The sequence below is a fragment of the Cucurbita pepo genome, chromosome LG03, assembly GCF_002806865.2.
Source record: "Cucurbita pepo subsp. pepo cultivar mu-cu-16 chromosome LG03, ASM280686v2, whole genome shotgun sequence".
In the NCBI taxonomy this organism is placed as follows: Eukaryota; Viridiplantae; Streptophyta; class Magnoliopsida; order Cucurbitales; family Cucurbitaceae; genus Cucurbita; species Cucurbita pepo.
The window spans coordinates 8,875,126-8,888,135 of NC_036640.1; the positions used below are offsets into that span (position 1 = coordinate 8,875,126).

General features: G+C 35.9%; 1 protein-coding gene across 2 annotated transcripts; it reads right to left on the bottom strand.

Annotated features, from left to right (window-relative positions):
* Positions 1-332: 332 nt before the first annotated feature.
* Positions 333-5,865, bottom strand: LOC111791002 (inactive protein kinase SELMODRAFT_444075-like). 2 transcript variants are annotated; one of them, XM_023672169.1, is made up of 11 exons: positions 5,327-5,865; positions 4,975-5,198; positions 4,565-4,821; positions 3,942-4,096; positions 3,769-3,863; positions 2,677-3,698; positions 2,419-2,579; positions 1,439-1,515; positions 1,205-1,352; positions 972-1,121; positions 333-884 (listed from the first exon to the last, which is right to left on the bottom strand). In XM_023672169.1, exons 3-11 carry the CDS (start codon positions 4,743-4,745, stop codon positions 633-635), a joined length of 2,241 nt encoding a protein of 746 aa, XP_023527937.1. In that variant the 5' UTR covers positions 4,746-4,821; positions 4,975-5,198; positions 5,327-5,865; the 3' UTR covers positions 333-632. The 2 variants fall into 2 exon arrangements, with proteins under 2 accessions (XP_023527937.1, XP_023527936.1); XM_023672168.1 differs by having other exon boundaries at positions 4,565-4,875.
* Between the last annotated feature and the right edge of the window lie 7,145 nt (positions 5,866-13,010).

Below are 13,010 nucleotides of genomic sequence, written 5' to 3' on the forward strand. Positions count from 1 at the left end.
CTCTTTCGGCTTTCCCTTTCGAATTTTCCCTCAAGATTTTTTTAACACGTCTATACTAGGGGAGATTTACACACTCTTATAAAGAATGTTTTGTTCTCCTCCCCAACCGATGTGGTATCTCACAATCCACCTATTTTTAAGGTCCAGCATCCTCGCTAGCACTCGTTCATCTCTCACATGGAATGTCTGCCTTGATATGTAATTTTTTATACAAACTTGACATAAACGACATTATTGTCCTGTATCGTAGACACCAACTTAAGCAACATATACTCAAGGGTCTCATTATCTTCTCACAACTTTTCCGACTTCAACATTCAAAACTTACCAAGTAAAAACCCATCTCAAGTTTGAAAACGTACATTCAGTACAAAACCGACCACAACCGAACAAGCACGAGAATGCAATCTAATGGATTTAAAGTCGAGATCGAGCGAAAAGGGAGAGTTCTATGTCCAAAGAACAGCTTCCTTGATTTACAGGCTTAGCTGCTACACTATTTTCCTACAAAACTTACTACTACAACTACTACTATACACAAACAAAAGCTTTCAATGAGCAAAAAGAATTACCCAAAAAAATTCAGACAAAAGGGTGTATTGTAGTGTGTTCTAAGAATATGCTGAGCCACTTTACAAATTACTGCCACTTGAACTCCTCCTTGTCTTGTCCCTCTCCCAGTAACCACCTGATCTTAAGCTCTCAAGACACACCTTTTCATTGAACCTCTCGAGCGTCTCGTCTGATAACGAGCCACTGTAGTTTTGCTGCTGCTGCTGCTGCTGCTCAGTCCACATCCGACCGCTACGATTACCCACGTCGTAACCGGGTGTCGACAAGTAATTAGCATCCATGATGAGGTCGCCCTCTAGAATCCGTAAAACCTTAACAGATCCAAATGGAAAGGAATGGTGTCAAGTTTTGAAAAAGTCCATCATCAATGCTAGATGGTTTTAGACTTGATATCTAACCTGTGACATACGAGGCCTCGCGTTCGGATCTCTTCGGATGCATAACGACGCAGCGTGCAGCATACAGTACACTTCGTTCTCGGCAAAGCTATTTCCCAACCTTGGATCAATCAGTTCATCAATGAGGAACTCATCCAACAGGGGGCGTGCCTGATTTGGAAGAACAAAGTATGAGTAGTTGGTAATAGTATCCTTTCAAGCTTGCTAACTATATGTTCACTCAATCTCCATACCCATTCAGTGAGACACTGTTGACCTTTTGGTCGGTTAAGGTCAACGGCTTTTCTTCCGGTAATTAGCTCCACCAGTACCACGCCGAAGGAATAAACGTCAGCTTTTTCGGTGATTTGACCGCTTTGAGCGTACTCTGGAGCCAAATACCTAGACCAAAGAAAATAAGATACGATATGTGAACGAGGTGTGATCGAGAAAAGGTACAAGGTACAAGAATGTGGTCGGATGCCTACCCAAATGTTCCAATAACTCTCGTCTCGACACCGGTATCTCCGTCGGGCTGCCATCTTGCAAGACCAAAATCTCCAACCTTGTAGAGAAAGAACGAAACTTAGACATTGTCCAAGCAAAAATGTTTAAGATTAAAATGCGTTTGCTAGGGAAAGGTTTCCACACCTTTTTACATAATGTTTTGTTCCCCTCTTCAACCGATATGAGATCTCACAATCTACCCCCTTCGGAGCCCAACGTCCTCGTTGGCACAAATTTCCCTCTCCAATCGATGTGGGATCTTACAATCCACTCCCCTTTGGGGCCCAGCGTCCTCGGAACACTGCCTGATGTCCACCCCCCTTCGAGACTCAGCGTCCTCACTGAGACACCGCCTGGTGTCCGACTCTAATACCATTTGTAACAGCCCAAGCCCACCACTAGCAGATATTGTCCTCTTTGGGCTTTCTCTTCCGGGCTTCCCCTCACGGTTTTAAAACACATCTACTTGGGATAGATTTTCATACCCTTATAAAGAATACTCTGCTCTCCTCTTCAACCGATGTGAAATCTCACAATCCACCCCCTTCATGCCCCAGCGACCTCGCTAGCACATCGCCCGGTATCTGGCTTGATACCATTTGTACCAGCCCAAGCTCACCGTTAGCAAATATTGTCTAGCACATCGCCCGGTATCTGGCTTGATACCATTTGTACCAGCCCAATCTCACCGTTAGCAAATATTGTCTCCTTCGAGCTTCCCCTCAAGAATTTAAAACGTGTCTACTAGAGAAAGATTTCCACACCCTTATAAAGAATGGTTCGTTCCCCTCTCCAACCGATGTGGGATCTCAACCTTGATTAATTCTAGCACCCTAAGGACTATAAGCACACAAATTATCATAGAGTACTGTCTGTTCTGTAATTTGTGATGCAGTGTGTGATGGAGTACAACTATGAGAAGTAATTCATAAATGCTTTCCAAGATGGAAGATTTTCTTACTAATGGTTCGAAATCATGGGTGATAAGAATGTTGTTCGGCCGCATATCCCGATGAACAATGCAACCGACTCGACATTCTTCATGGAGATAACGTAGCCCCCTTGCAGCTCCCACGGCAACTTTTTGTCGAGCAGACCATTCTAACGGCTCTTGTTGTCGTCCTGAAACAATAACGAACATGGCCACTCCAGTTTATTAGTATTAGATCACTGATTCACCTCTAAAATCATATATGAACTGTTAAAGCCAAAAGGTTACCATATAAATGAGAATCCAATGAGCCATTGCAGATGTATTCATAAACCAACAACCTTCTTTTCTCCTCTATACAAAAGCCGATCAACAAAACGACGTTTCGATGCTGTGCACAGCTAAGAACTTCGACTTCGGAACAAAATTCATGGTCTCCTTGAGAACTAGCCAGTTTGTGCTGCTTGACAGCAACCACCTGTCCGTCCGGGAGTACCCCTCTGTGAACAGATCCATATCCTCCTTCTGCCAAAAAGTTGGCTTGTGAAAATCCACCTGTAGCGAGCTCGAGCTCGGCATAGCTGAACCACCTCGGAGGCTTTCCGAAAACTGGTGCCTTGTGTTGGCATATTGAGCATAAGGGAGGAGGGCCGGGCGGCGTGTTCCTGGATAATGACACTGCATCTCGTACATCGCCATGGAAATCATTGTCGCTTATATGGCTCGACATTCCAATGCTAGATTCTCTGTCGAGTTTTGAAGATTTTCTTGTCGACATTTGATTCCTATCATCACATCTTCGTGGCCTTCCAATGTGTTGAGAGGATTGAAGATGAGAACTTAGAAGTTCTGACATCCATGGTTGGAACCTTAAACTCCTCGAAGAAACAGATAAATTCTCAATATCTGAGTCTGAACTAGCAGCATCAAGTTCTTTATTTTCCTTGATAACAAACAACTCCTCTTTCTTCGTGTCTCCGTTCATTTCCGAGACGAAAAATGGAGAAGTTCCAGGATCTGAGCTCGACACTGATGATGTTCCAGCTTCGGTAGCAGTAAAAGGCGTGTCTAACTCTGGACTGCTATTCGGAGTCACAACTGGTCCTCGAATGAAATCGAGAGGATCGTTTTCTTTTCGATTGCTTTCGGACCCGTCGTCTATATCATAAGGTAATGGAGAAGGCATGTCTGGTTCCTTCTTTGGAGAACCGACCAAGTTCAAACGAAGAACTTTCGGCTGCGATCGCTTCATTACGACAATGTTGCATTGTAACTCTTCCATGCAACATTTCTCCTCGTGTTTGAGATGTCTGAAACAATTAGAAATAATTATATAAACATCATAGGAAGAACTGAGAAGTGAGCAGAAGAGAGACTTACTTGTCTAATACAACCCAGCTAGCTTGAGCTCTCTTGGCCTCAGCGGCCACGGCCCCATTAGGCGACGCCGAAACGATCTTAATTTTCACATTGATCTGCAAAAGACAAGGTTCCATTTCAAGAAACATGTCATCTAATAGGCGTTTTACTCTTCAAACAGCCAAGGCTTTAACCTTATTTGGATCATAAACATCATGAAGCTGAAGGATCATCTGTGAACATGAATCAGTGATATCACATTTCAGCTCCGAGCTCGTTCCAGAGTGAGCTTTCTTGTGACCACTCGCACAATCCCCAGCGAATCTCGGAAAACCCCAGAATTTTCTACCTGAAGGATATGATGAACAAATGATTGGAAACTATGTGTAAGGAGTATTGTCCTCTTTGGGCTTTCTCTTTCGGGTTTTCCCTCAAGATTTTTAAAATGCGTCTACTAGGAAGACGTTTCCACATGCTTATAAAGGGTGTTTCGTTCTCCTCCCCAATCGACGTGGGATCTCACATTGTAATAATGTAACAGCTCAGACCCACCGCTAGCAGATATTGTCCTCTTTGGGCTTCCCCTCAAGGCTTTAAAACGCGTCTGCTAGGGAAAGGTTTCCACGCCCTTATAAAGGGTGTTTCGTGCTCCTTTCCAACCGACGTGGGATCTCACACTATATGATAAAAAGCAGTCTAAGCTGTTATCGGTTCCGAAACATGTTTCCAGACAAGCAAACACTATGTGACAACATTTGGAAGATGAACAAATGATTAACCAATATCAAAATGAGGGAAAGGAAAGGGAGAAATATACCAGAGCTTTGAGAAGGAACAACAACCAGCAAAGTTATGCAATCACCAATTTGAACAACATGAGTCAACGCCCAAACAAGTGCAGTTTTAGGAATTTCTTTGGAAGCCTTCACTGCAACAATCACTTTCTGAGCATCATCAGAACCTTTGTCCTGCTTTCCCCGTTTCGATTCTCGACTCATTACCGCGTCGTTTCGTCGAAAATTTACACTCTTACAAAGTCAATTCTCACACTCCTAGAAGCAGATATTGCCACTGCTGCTCAAAGACATGAATGAGGACCAAACCCAGAAAAACATGTGCATTATCGAACTGTCATCCCACAATGTTGGATTTAAGTTACAATGACAAGACCCTTTTCATTTCATCTTAATCAGTATACAAAATTCACAAAAAGGAAAGCAAACCCACATGCAGAGATGATTTCTCAATTCATTTTGAACTAAGAACCTCCACTGAGCTTTCAAATCACCAAAAATGGCTGTCATTCAACATGGATTTGAGGGAATTCAGTAAAACAAAGATACTTCAGACAACAATATGTTTCACTTCTAATGTCCAACCAAAACAGGAACAAAGGCAGTGACACGACAGAAGCCAGCTAGCTCTTGCTAATCCCTTCACACAGAACCCAGCTGAAAAATAAACTCAATCAGCTCAAATAAAGCTTCATCAAATCTGATAAAAGGGAAAACAAAATCAAGCGAGAAACCAAATAGAGCATTGATTCATCAAAATACACACAGTAAAACTTAGAACTCACCGCCCAAATCCACCAAATCTTCAATCAAAACAGAGCAAAAAAGCTGCTCACAACAGTTAAAAAAACAAAACCCAGAAACAAGTTGTTATCCAAATCTTAGCGAGGGCTTGCTTTTTCACCCTCTTCCCTTTGATGGGTCTCCTTCTTCTTTCACGTCAAGCCAGCAGAGTCACAGAAACAAGCCAAAATGGGTCCGAAAAGAGAGGATAGATTGAACTTTGTAAAAGGGAAAAGAAAAACAGAGTAATGAAAACCCAAAACATAAAATTGGGTTATCTTTTTCCCCTCTTCTTCTCTCTTGTTTTCTACAAAAGCTTTTTAGAGAGAGAGAAGAGAGAGAAACCCTTGAGTGAAAAGAACAATCAATCAGCTTTGTGGGGTGTGTGTGTGTCTGTCCAAGAGAGAGATTTCAAAACAACCTCTTCAAAATCAGTTTCACAATCATAACTTTTCACGAACTTTTATCACATTTAGGCTAATCTTTCATATGATTCCAACTTTTTGTTCAATTTCCAATAAGTTTCATAGGTAAAACTTACCTTAATGGCTTAAACAAATGGAATTATGCTTAAATTAGTCGAAAAAAATGAATTTTTGTTAATGGGTTAGGTTAAGAATCATGAATCTCCATCGTGATACCAATAGAGAAGTATTTTTTACTTATAAATCTGTGATCATTCTCTAAATTAACCCACATGAGACTCCTTCCCAACCATCCTTAAGAAATTATTCCACCCCGCTGTGTTCAAACAAAAGTCAGACCTTTTTAATTCAAAAAGTGAAACTTAGAGGGAAACAAAAGCCTGGGAATTGGTCGAATGGATACAAAGATTAGCTCGCACTGTACAAATGCAACCATGTCTCTGTTCTTCATCAGCCTGCAATTCAAATCAGTTTCCTCTGCAATTTTTGCCCAATGAACCTTTAGTTTGTCAATTTCTTATAAGGCCCTCCAATTTCATTATAATTACAAAACTAACACTCACAATTTCCTTTTGAGGGACCCATTAACTTTAATTTTTAAATTTTTTATTTGAATTGATATAAAAAAAAAAAAAAAAAANAAAAAAAAAAAAAAAAAAAAAAAAAAAAAAAAAAAAAAAAAAAAAAAAAAAAAAAAAGGTGAATAGAATCATCTAATTTGAAAGGAAGCACTTTTTTTGTAGTGACCGTACAAAATTTTAATATTATTACTTATATATATATATATATATATATATAAGGGTTTTCCTAAATGTTTGAGCCAAAGTGCTTGGGAGTTTTAAAAGAAGAAAAGGTTAAAAGAAAACGGATGGATAATAATTTATATTTTTTATTTAAAAAAAAAAAGGAAAAAATAATTTAAAAAAATTTGAAAACCCAAAATCGTAAATAAAGCCAAAACGAGTGGCACTTTCTCCAACACATCCAGCCTTCTCATTAATGCGAAAACGTGAACTCAACCACATTCCCAAGTCCATCATTTATAACAAAAAATAAAAAAATAAAAATTAATAAATCTCCACCTCCCGACACTCTCCTAGCCGCAGGTCCCCCACGTGGGGTCCACTCGCCGTTACCCATCACCGTCATTGTCCCCATCCATCTCCATTTCTTCACCTACGTTACCTGACACCGTTTCCTAACGCCGTCAGAAAACGATCACAGATTTCCCTCACGGCTGAGTGATTGTAGCAGCTGTCTCTGCCCCTGCCGCTGTTGTTGACCAGACGACGGCGTTTTGGCGGCTGACGTCCTCGGCTTTGGTGCCACGTATCCCGGATCGTGTCGCAGCTTTCGAACCTCCTAAAGTATTTAACCTTTTTAACTAAATTTCTTTTTTCGATTTAATAAATTTAAATCAAAAGATAAAAAAATTAACTTCAGCTTTTTTAAATTTAATTTTAAATTACACCAACTTAATTTATACGATAATTATTAATAAAAAATACCTTGTTTATAAAGCTAATGCCCTATCATTTAATTAGGGTTTCCCACTTTCTAAAATTAATAATAATAATAATAATAATAATAATAATAATAGGGTCTCCCCATTGGGTGACAGAATCACATAATAAATTTAAAAAAAAACTAAATCATTTAATTTAAATAATTATGTTATTTAATTGGAAACTTTTTAAAACTTTTAGTTGGAATAATGTAATGTTTTTTTTTTATTTTTATTCTCTTTTTTTTCTTTTAGTTAATATGTTTGTTCATTTTAAATATTTAATTTATAAATTTAAAACTCTTTTAATAATTAGTATTTAAAATTTAATGAAAAGTAATAATGATTTTTTTTACTGTTCAACGTGGAGAAGAATAGCGAATTGAAAAACTGTTTGGAAATAATATATTAAATTTAATAAATTGGAGTGGGTTAAAAAATCATAAAATTTAATTTGTCATTTACATAATATTATATGTGTTAAATTTATTTTTTAATCAACGTTCCAATCAAGTGCTTGTTTTTATTAAATTAAATAATATAGTTTTTTTTTATTCCACGTGCATAAATAGTTTATTTAAATGTCAAAATTACTACCTCATATGGTTAGACAAAAATGTGGATATATTAAACTATGTTTACTTATTTAAGGATGAGTGGGAATATAATGACAAAGAAATTTGTTACGTTATGTTGTAAGATCCGAATAAATGATAAATATGTGAATAAACAGAGACTATATCTGATCTCATGATGGAATGGTTAAAAATACTTTTAAAAAATTGAAAGTTACTGCATTAACCAATAACCTGCACTGTCATTTTCATTTTTAGTGTGGGATAATTTTTATTTTTAGAAGCAGTAAGTATACTGTATAGTCGTGTAAGAGAATGCAGGGAGATGTATAGCCAAAGTGAATCTATATATATATATATATTCATGGAATGGCTCGGTATCCATCTATGTAGATATTTCTCGATCATGAGAAAGAATGTTATTGGGTATTTCTAGATAGATATTTCTCTATTTCTTGAGAGTGAAGGCCACACTCGCCCTCTTTCACACTCTGAATGTAGTTGTTGCATGACTAACATGTGAATTTCTCTAAGAAGTGCCTCAAGAGATGGGGATGGTGGTGCAAAATTTCTGTTAGTGCTGACTTCTTCGCCAGTGCCTCTTGAGCCGCCCCAATTGTTGATTGGGGTTTTGATAGGGGTTGGGCACCCCCAAAAACTAACATGATTCGCGAGCAAAGTTGAAAATTGTTGCACGACTTTTCGAGCGACTATCTTAACCGTAGGATCAAGCATTAGCGTATTTATTTTCTCGTTCACGGTGGCTTTACTAATAAAATGGAAGGAGACAAGCCAAAACAATATTATATAAAATAAAGAAAAAAGAAATAAATTACACCTTGAATTGGTCAATGAATGGGCAACAATTTTAAAATAAAATCTGTAAAGCTTGATTGAATGCTAATTTGTGCGACGCGCATGGCTCAGAAAACCGACAAACCGTCGGGTTTATATATTAATTGAATAAATAAATTTTAAAATTGATGACACAAAACACACCCATTCGTTAATTTTATACAATTATCTTCATTATAATTAAATTGTATGATTAAAATTGGAATAATTTAGATTTATTTTATTTTTAAATGGTTCGAACAGTTAGTTACAATATTTTATTTATGTTATTTTAAGTCATTTTAAATAATTATTTGAAATCAAGATCGACATGGATTAAATTATAAAAGTTGGTGCCTTAGTTATAATAAAATTAAATAAATAATGATTAGTGTTGTTACTCTCACGAATTGTAATGTGACGTTTTTGTTGTGAAATTTAGATCTTACTTTAAATTAAATATTTTGATATTTTTATAATTTTCAATCAAGTGAGTGGTTTCACTATCGACTTGGTTGGAATAATTGATTTATGTATGATAACACGTGTTCTGTGGTCCTTGCACGCATTATATGTGTGGTATGTTGATATGCAATGTTATGATACACGATATAATGTTACGATACATCAAGTTATGTTATGGTATGCAACGATATGTCACGGTATGATATAATATGCTAATATATGTCATGTTAAGCTATACCAAGATGTTGTCATGCGGCAATGTATGAAATTGTCATGAAATGGTAATCTTTGATGCACAAACCTCCTTATGAAATGTCATTTCATGAAAGTTATGTTATGTATGAAATATATATATATATATTATGCCAATGTGGAACTTCATGCATGACTGTGAGTTTACTTGCATCGGGATACTTTCTCGTTATAATGAGTTCAGACACATATATTACGAGTATGATTATGACATTTATGTTTGTCATGATGTTTAAAATGATAGGTCCTTTCATATTGCACGTGTTTGCATTTCCAACTCGATAGTTAGGTTACTTACTGAGTATTTCTTAAAATACTCAAACAATGTACTACTCTAACACTTCAGGTAAAGGCAATACACATATAACATATGTTAGGATTAATGCATGTCATATTTCTGTAGTCTTAGGTTAGAATAGGACATTATTTTATTTTCCTTACGTCTATTTCTCATTTTCATTTTAAATGTTTTTATATTGTCTTAAAAGTTTTAAATTGCTGTAACTTAATATTTCTACAATTTAATCGGGTTTAAAATTATAATAAAAAGAAGTAATCGAAAATATTAAAATAGAGTTGAACCAACGTCGATTGAACCTAGATCAAATAATTCCAAATATTCAACCCAAATTATCCGTGAAACTATATATTAAAAAATATATATATACATTAAATAAGATAAAAAAAAAGAATTAAATAATAATAAAAAGGGGTGAAATTTTGGAATTTGTTGAGTAAGAGAGATATTGGGGGATGTGGAAATTTGTAATTTAGTATGAAATTTGGTATAGTTTAGCTAATAAGTACAAAGGGCATTGTTTGGAAAATTCATGATTTGGGGAATTGGGTTTGCTTCCAATTCTAGTGCCACCCATTGGAATCAAATCTCTGTGCTTTGCGCTCAATTTCTACAACGTTCTTCCACACTTTCCACATTCCCTATATGTACGTTGTGCCCTACACACTTTTTCGAGTACTATCGCTACTTTGTGCATAGTTTACGTTGATAACGAGATATCACAAATTTGAATCTCCATTTTTTGCTATTGTCTGACTAAAAAAAGTCGAGTTTATTTCACTTGATAAGATATTCCTATTTCTGTAAACAGTTTAGGTTTAAATATTCACTCTCGCGTGCGTGTGTGTTTGTTTGTGAGGTTAATACTTTAGGCTCTCGAACTAACAGTTTCTACAACAGTACGGTATTGCTTAGTTCATACACGAGTCTTTATGGTTTTAGTTCATATACAAAACTTGTAGAGTGTAACAATTCCCCAATTCCCTTTTGAGCTTCCCCTCAATGCTTTAAAACGTGTCTGCTAGAGAAAGGTTTCCACACCCTTATAAATGGTGGTTTGTTCTCCTGTCCAACCAATGTGGGACATCACAATCCACCCCCCTTCGGGACCCAGCATTCTCGCGGGCACTATTTTCTTCCTCCAATTGATGTGGGACCGCCCCCAAATCCACCCCCTTTGGGGCCTAGCGTCCTTACTGGCACACCGCCTCATGTCTACCCCCTTCAGGGAACAACGAGAAGGCTGGCACATCGTCCAGTGTTTGGCTCTGATACTATTTGTAACGATCTAGATCCACTGCTAGCAGATATTGTCCTGTTTAGGCTTTCCCTTTCGAGCTTCCCCTCAAACCTTTAAAACGCGTCGGCTAAGGAAAGGTTTCCACACCCTTATAAATGATGGTTTATTCTCCTCTCCAACCAATGTGGGGCATCACACAGAGTCATAGATTACTCACAACACAAAGAAACTCACTCACTAGTAATTCCACGAAATTGTTTTTAATAGGGAAGATCAAACAGAATTGCAACCACAAACCATATTAAAATTCTAAGAGATTAGACCGTTTACACCAACCTCGCTCTGATATTAAATTGATAAACACAACTCTTTGTGGGAAACACTCTTTATTCACAAGACGCTAAGTAGAAACTACTGTATTCTACTGTGCTTGAGACAACTTAAGATTTCTTGAGATGAAAACCTAGTAGAGTGGATATATAATTTATTCCTAAAATATCTAATAATTTTTTCTCAAAATATCTAAATCACTTCTCAAAATATATCTAATAATTATTNACTAATCAACCTAAAATTTATCACCACCTATCAACGACCGCTCCAACATTAAAAAAAAATATATATATATCAAACCGACATTTTAACAATATTCATATTATCACGTATTTAAATTCATTCCCTAAAAAAAATGGATTAGTTTTTGTTTGAATCTATTAATTTAATTATTATTTTTTTTATTAAAAAAAAAAACCAATTAGATTCCTATGACTGTCCACTACTACACCGCGTACATCAATGCTCATCAACATGTGGTGTTTTCGAGGTGAAATATTTTTAATTATTTCAATAAATATAATATTTGCAAATTAACTTTTTTATTTATTTATTGGTTTTTGTTTAAAATACAAAAGGGGACTGAGATAATTCACTCTTATATATTTCTTACTTAATTGATATTAAATATTTTATTAAAATATAAAAACAAAATAATAATAATAATAATAATAATTAAAATGATAAGGAAATTAAAAGAGGGCAATGGCAGCTCACCATACTGAATCATTAAGTGGTTGTGTACCTCTTCAAACAGTTGTCATTTGTCATTGAAGGATTGGTAGATTCCTTCTTTGTGGTCCTTTTTTAGTTTGGCCACCCCCACAATATACTCAACCATAGGGGCATTAATTTAAATTTTACAAAATTGGAGCTTCATGTTCTAATTAATTACGTCGTACACACGTTCTAAAACCTTAAACCTAAATAGGACAATATCTGCTAGCTATCGACATCAAGTGTTACAAATTAAATTCTAAAATTGAAAAAAATATAAGGCTTTTGCTCAGATCTAATTTGCATGTGAAACCATTCCAGCGTCATTTTCCATACCTACATTCTCAAGATGTAGCGTTGTCATTGTCCCTACTCTTCAAATATCTTCAATATTACGTTATCGGGTGGTTCGGTGGACATTCTCAAAAGTTGGAATTTTTCAAAACTTTCAAAAATCATGTGGATGTTTATTTGTGGAGGTATACGGACTTAAATATTTTTTTTATATAATAAATAGATATAAAATTAAAATTAGTATGAATTTTATTTATCGTTATGTTAGTTAATTAACTAATAAATTAAATAAATGTTTTTACAATTTAATTTAAAATAAGTAATTAATTAAATTGTTGAGATAATATAAAAGATTAATTATAAATGCATTATATGAAGGGTGTTATATTAAATACTTGTTTGAAAAATCTTCACAAAATTCACAATTTGATTCGCAACAAAATATTTTTTTTTTGTATAGCGATAAAAGAATATGTTTTTTTTTAGAAAGAGAACTATCTCATCGATCAAATCGTGTGTGTTTAACTGATGTTTCCATTTTTCTATTTGATTCGATCCATTCGTTCGGGAGTTCGAGCGAATGGATATGAATGGAAGATCGAAAGAGGAAGAAGCTCACAGAGGAGACAGAAGCCAAGGTCCATTGATGTAGGGCATTGACCTAATTGGAATCAGCCCCCAGCTACTCTCTATTCATGTTCGGCAAATAATGCAGCAATAATGGACTTAAATGGGGCCTATACACACTT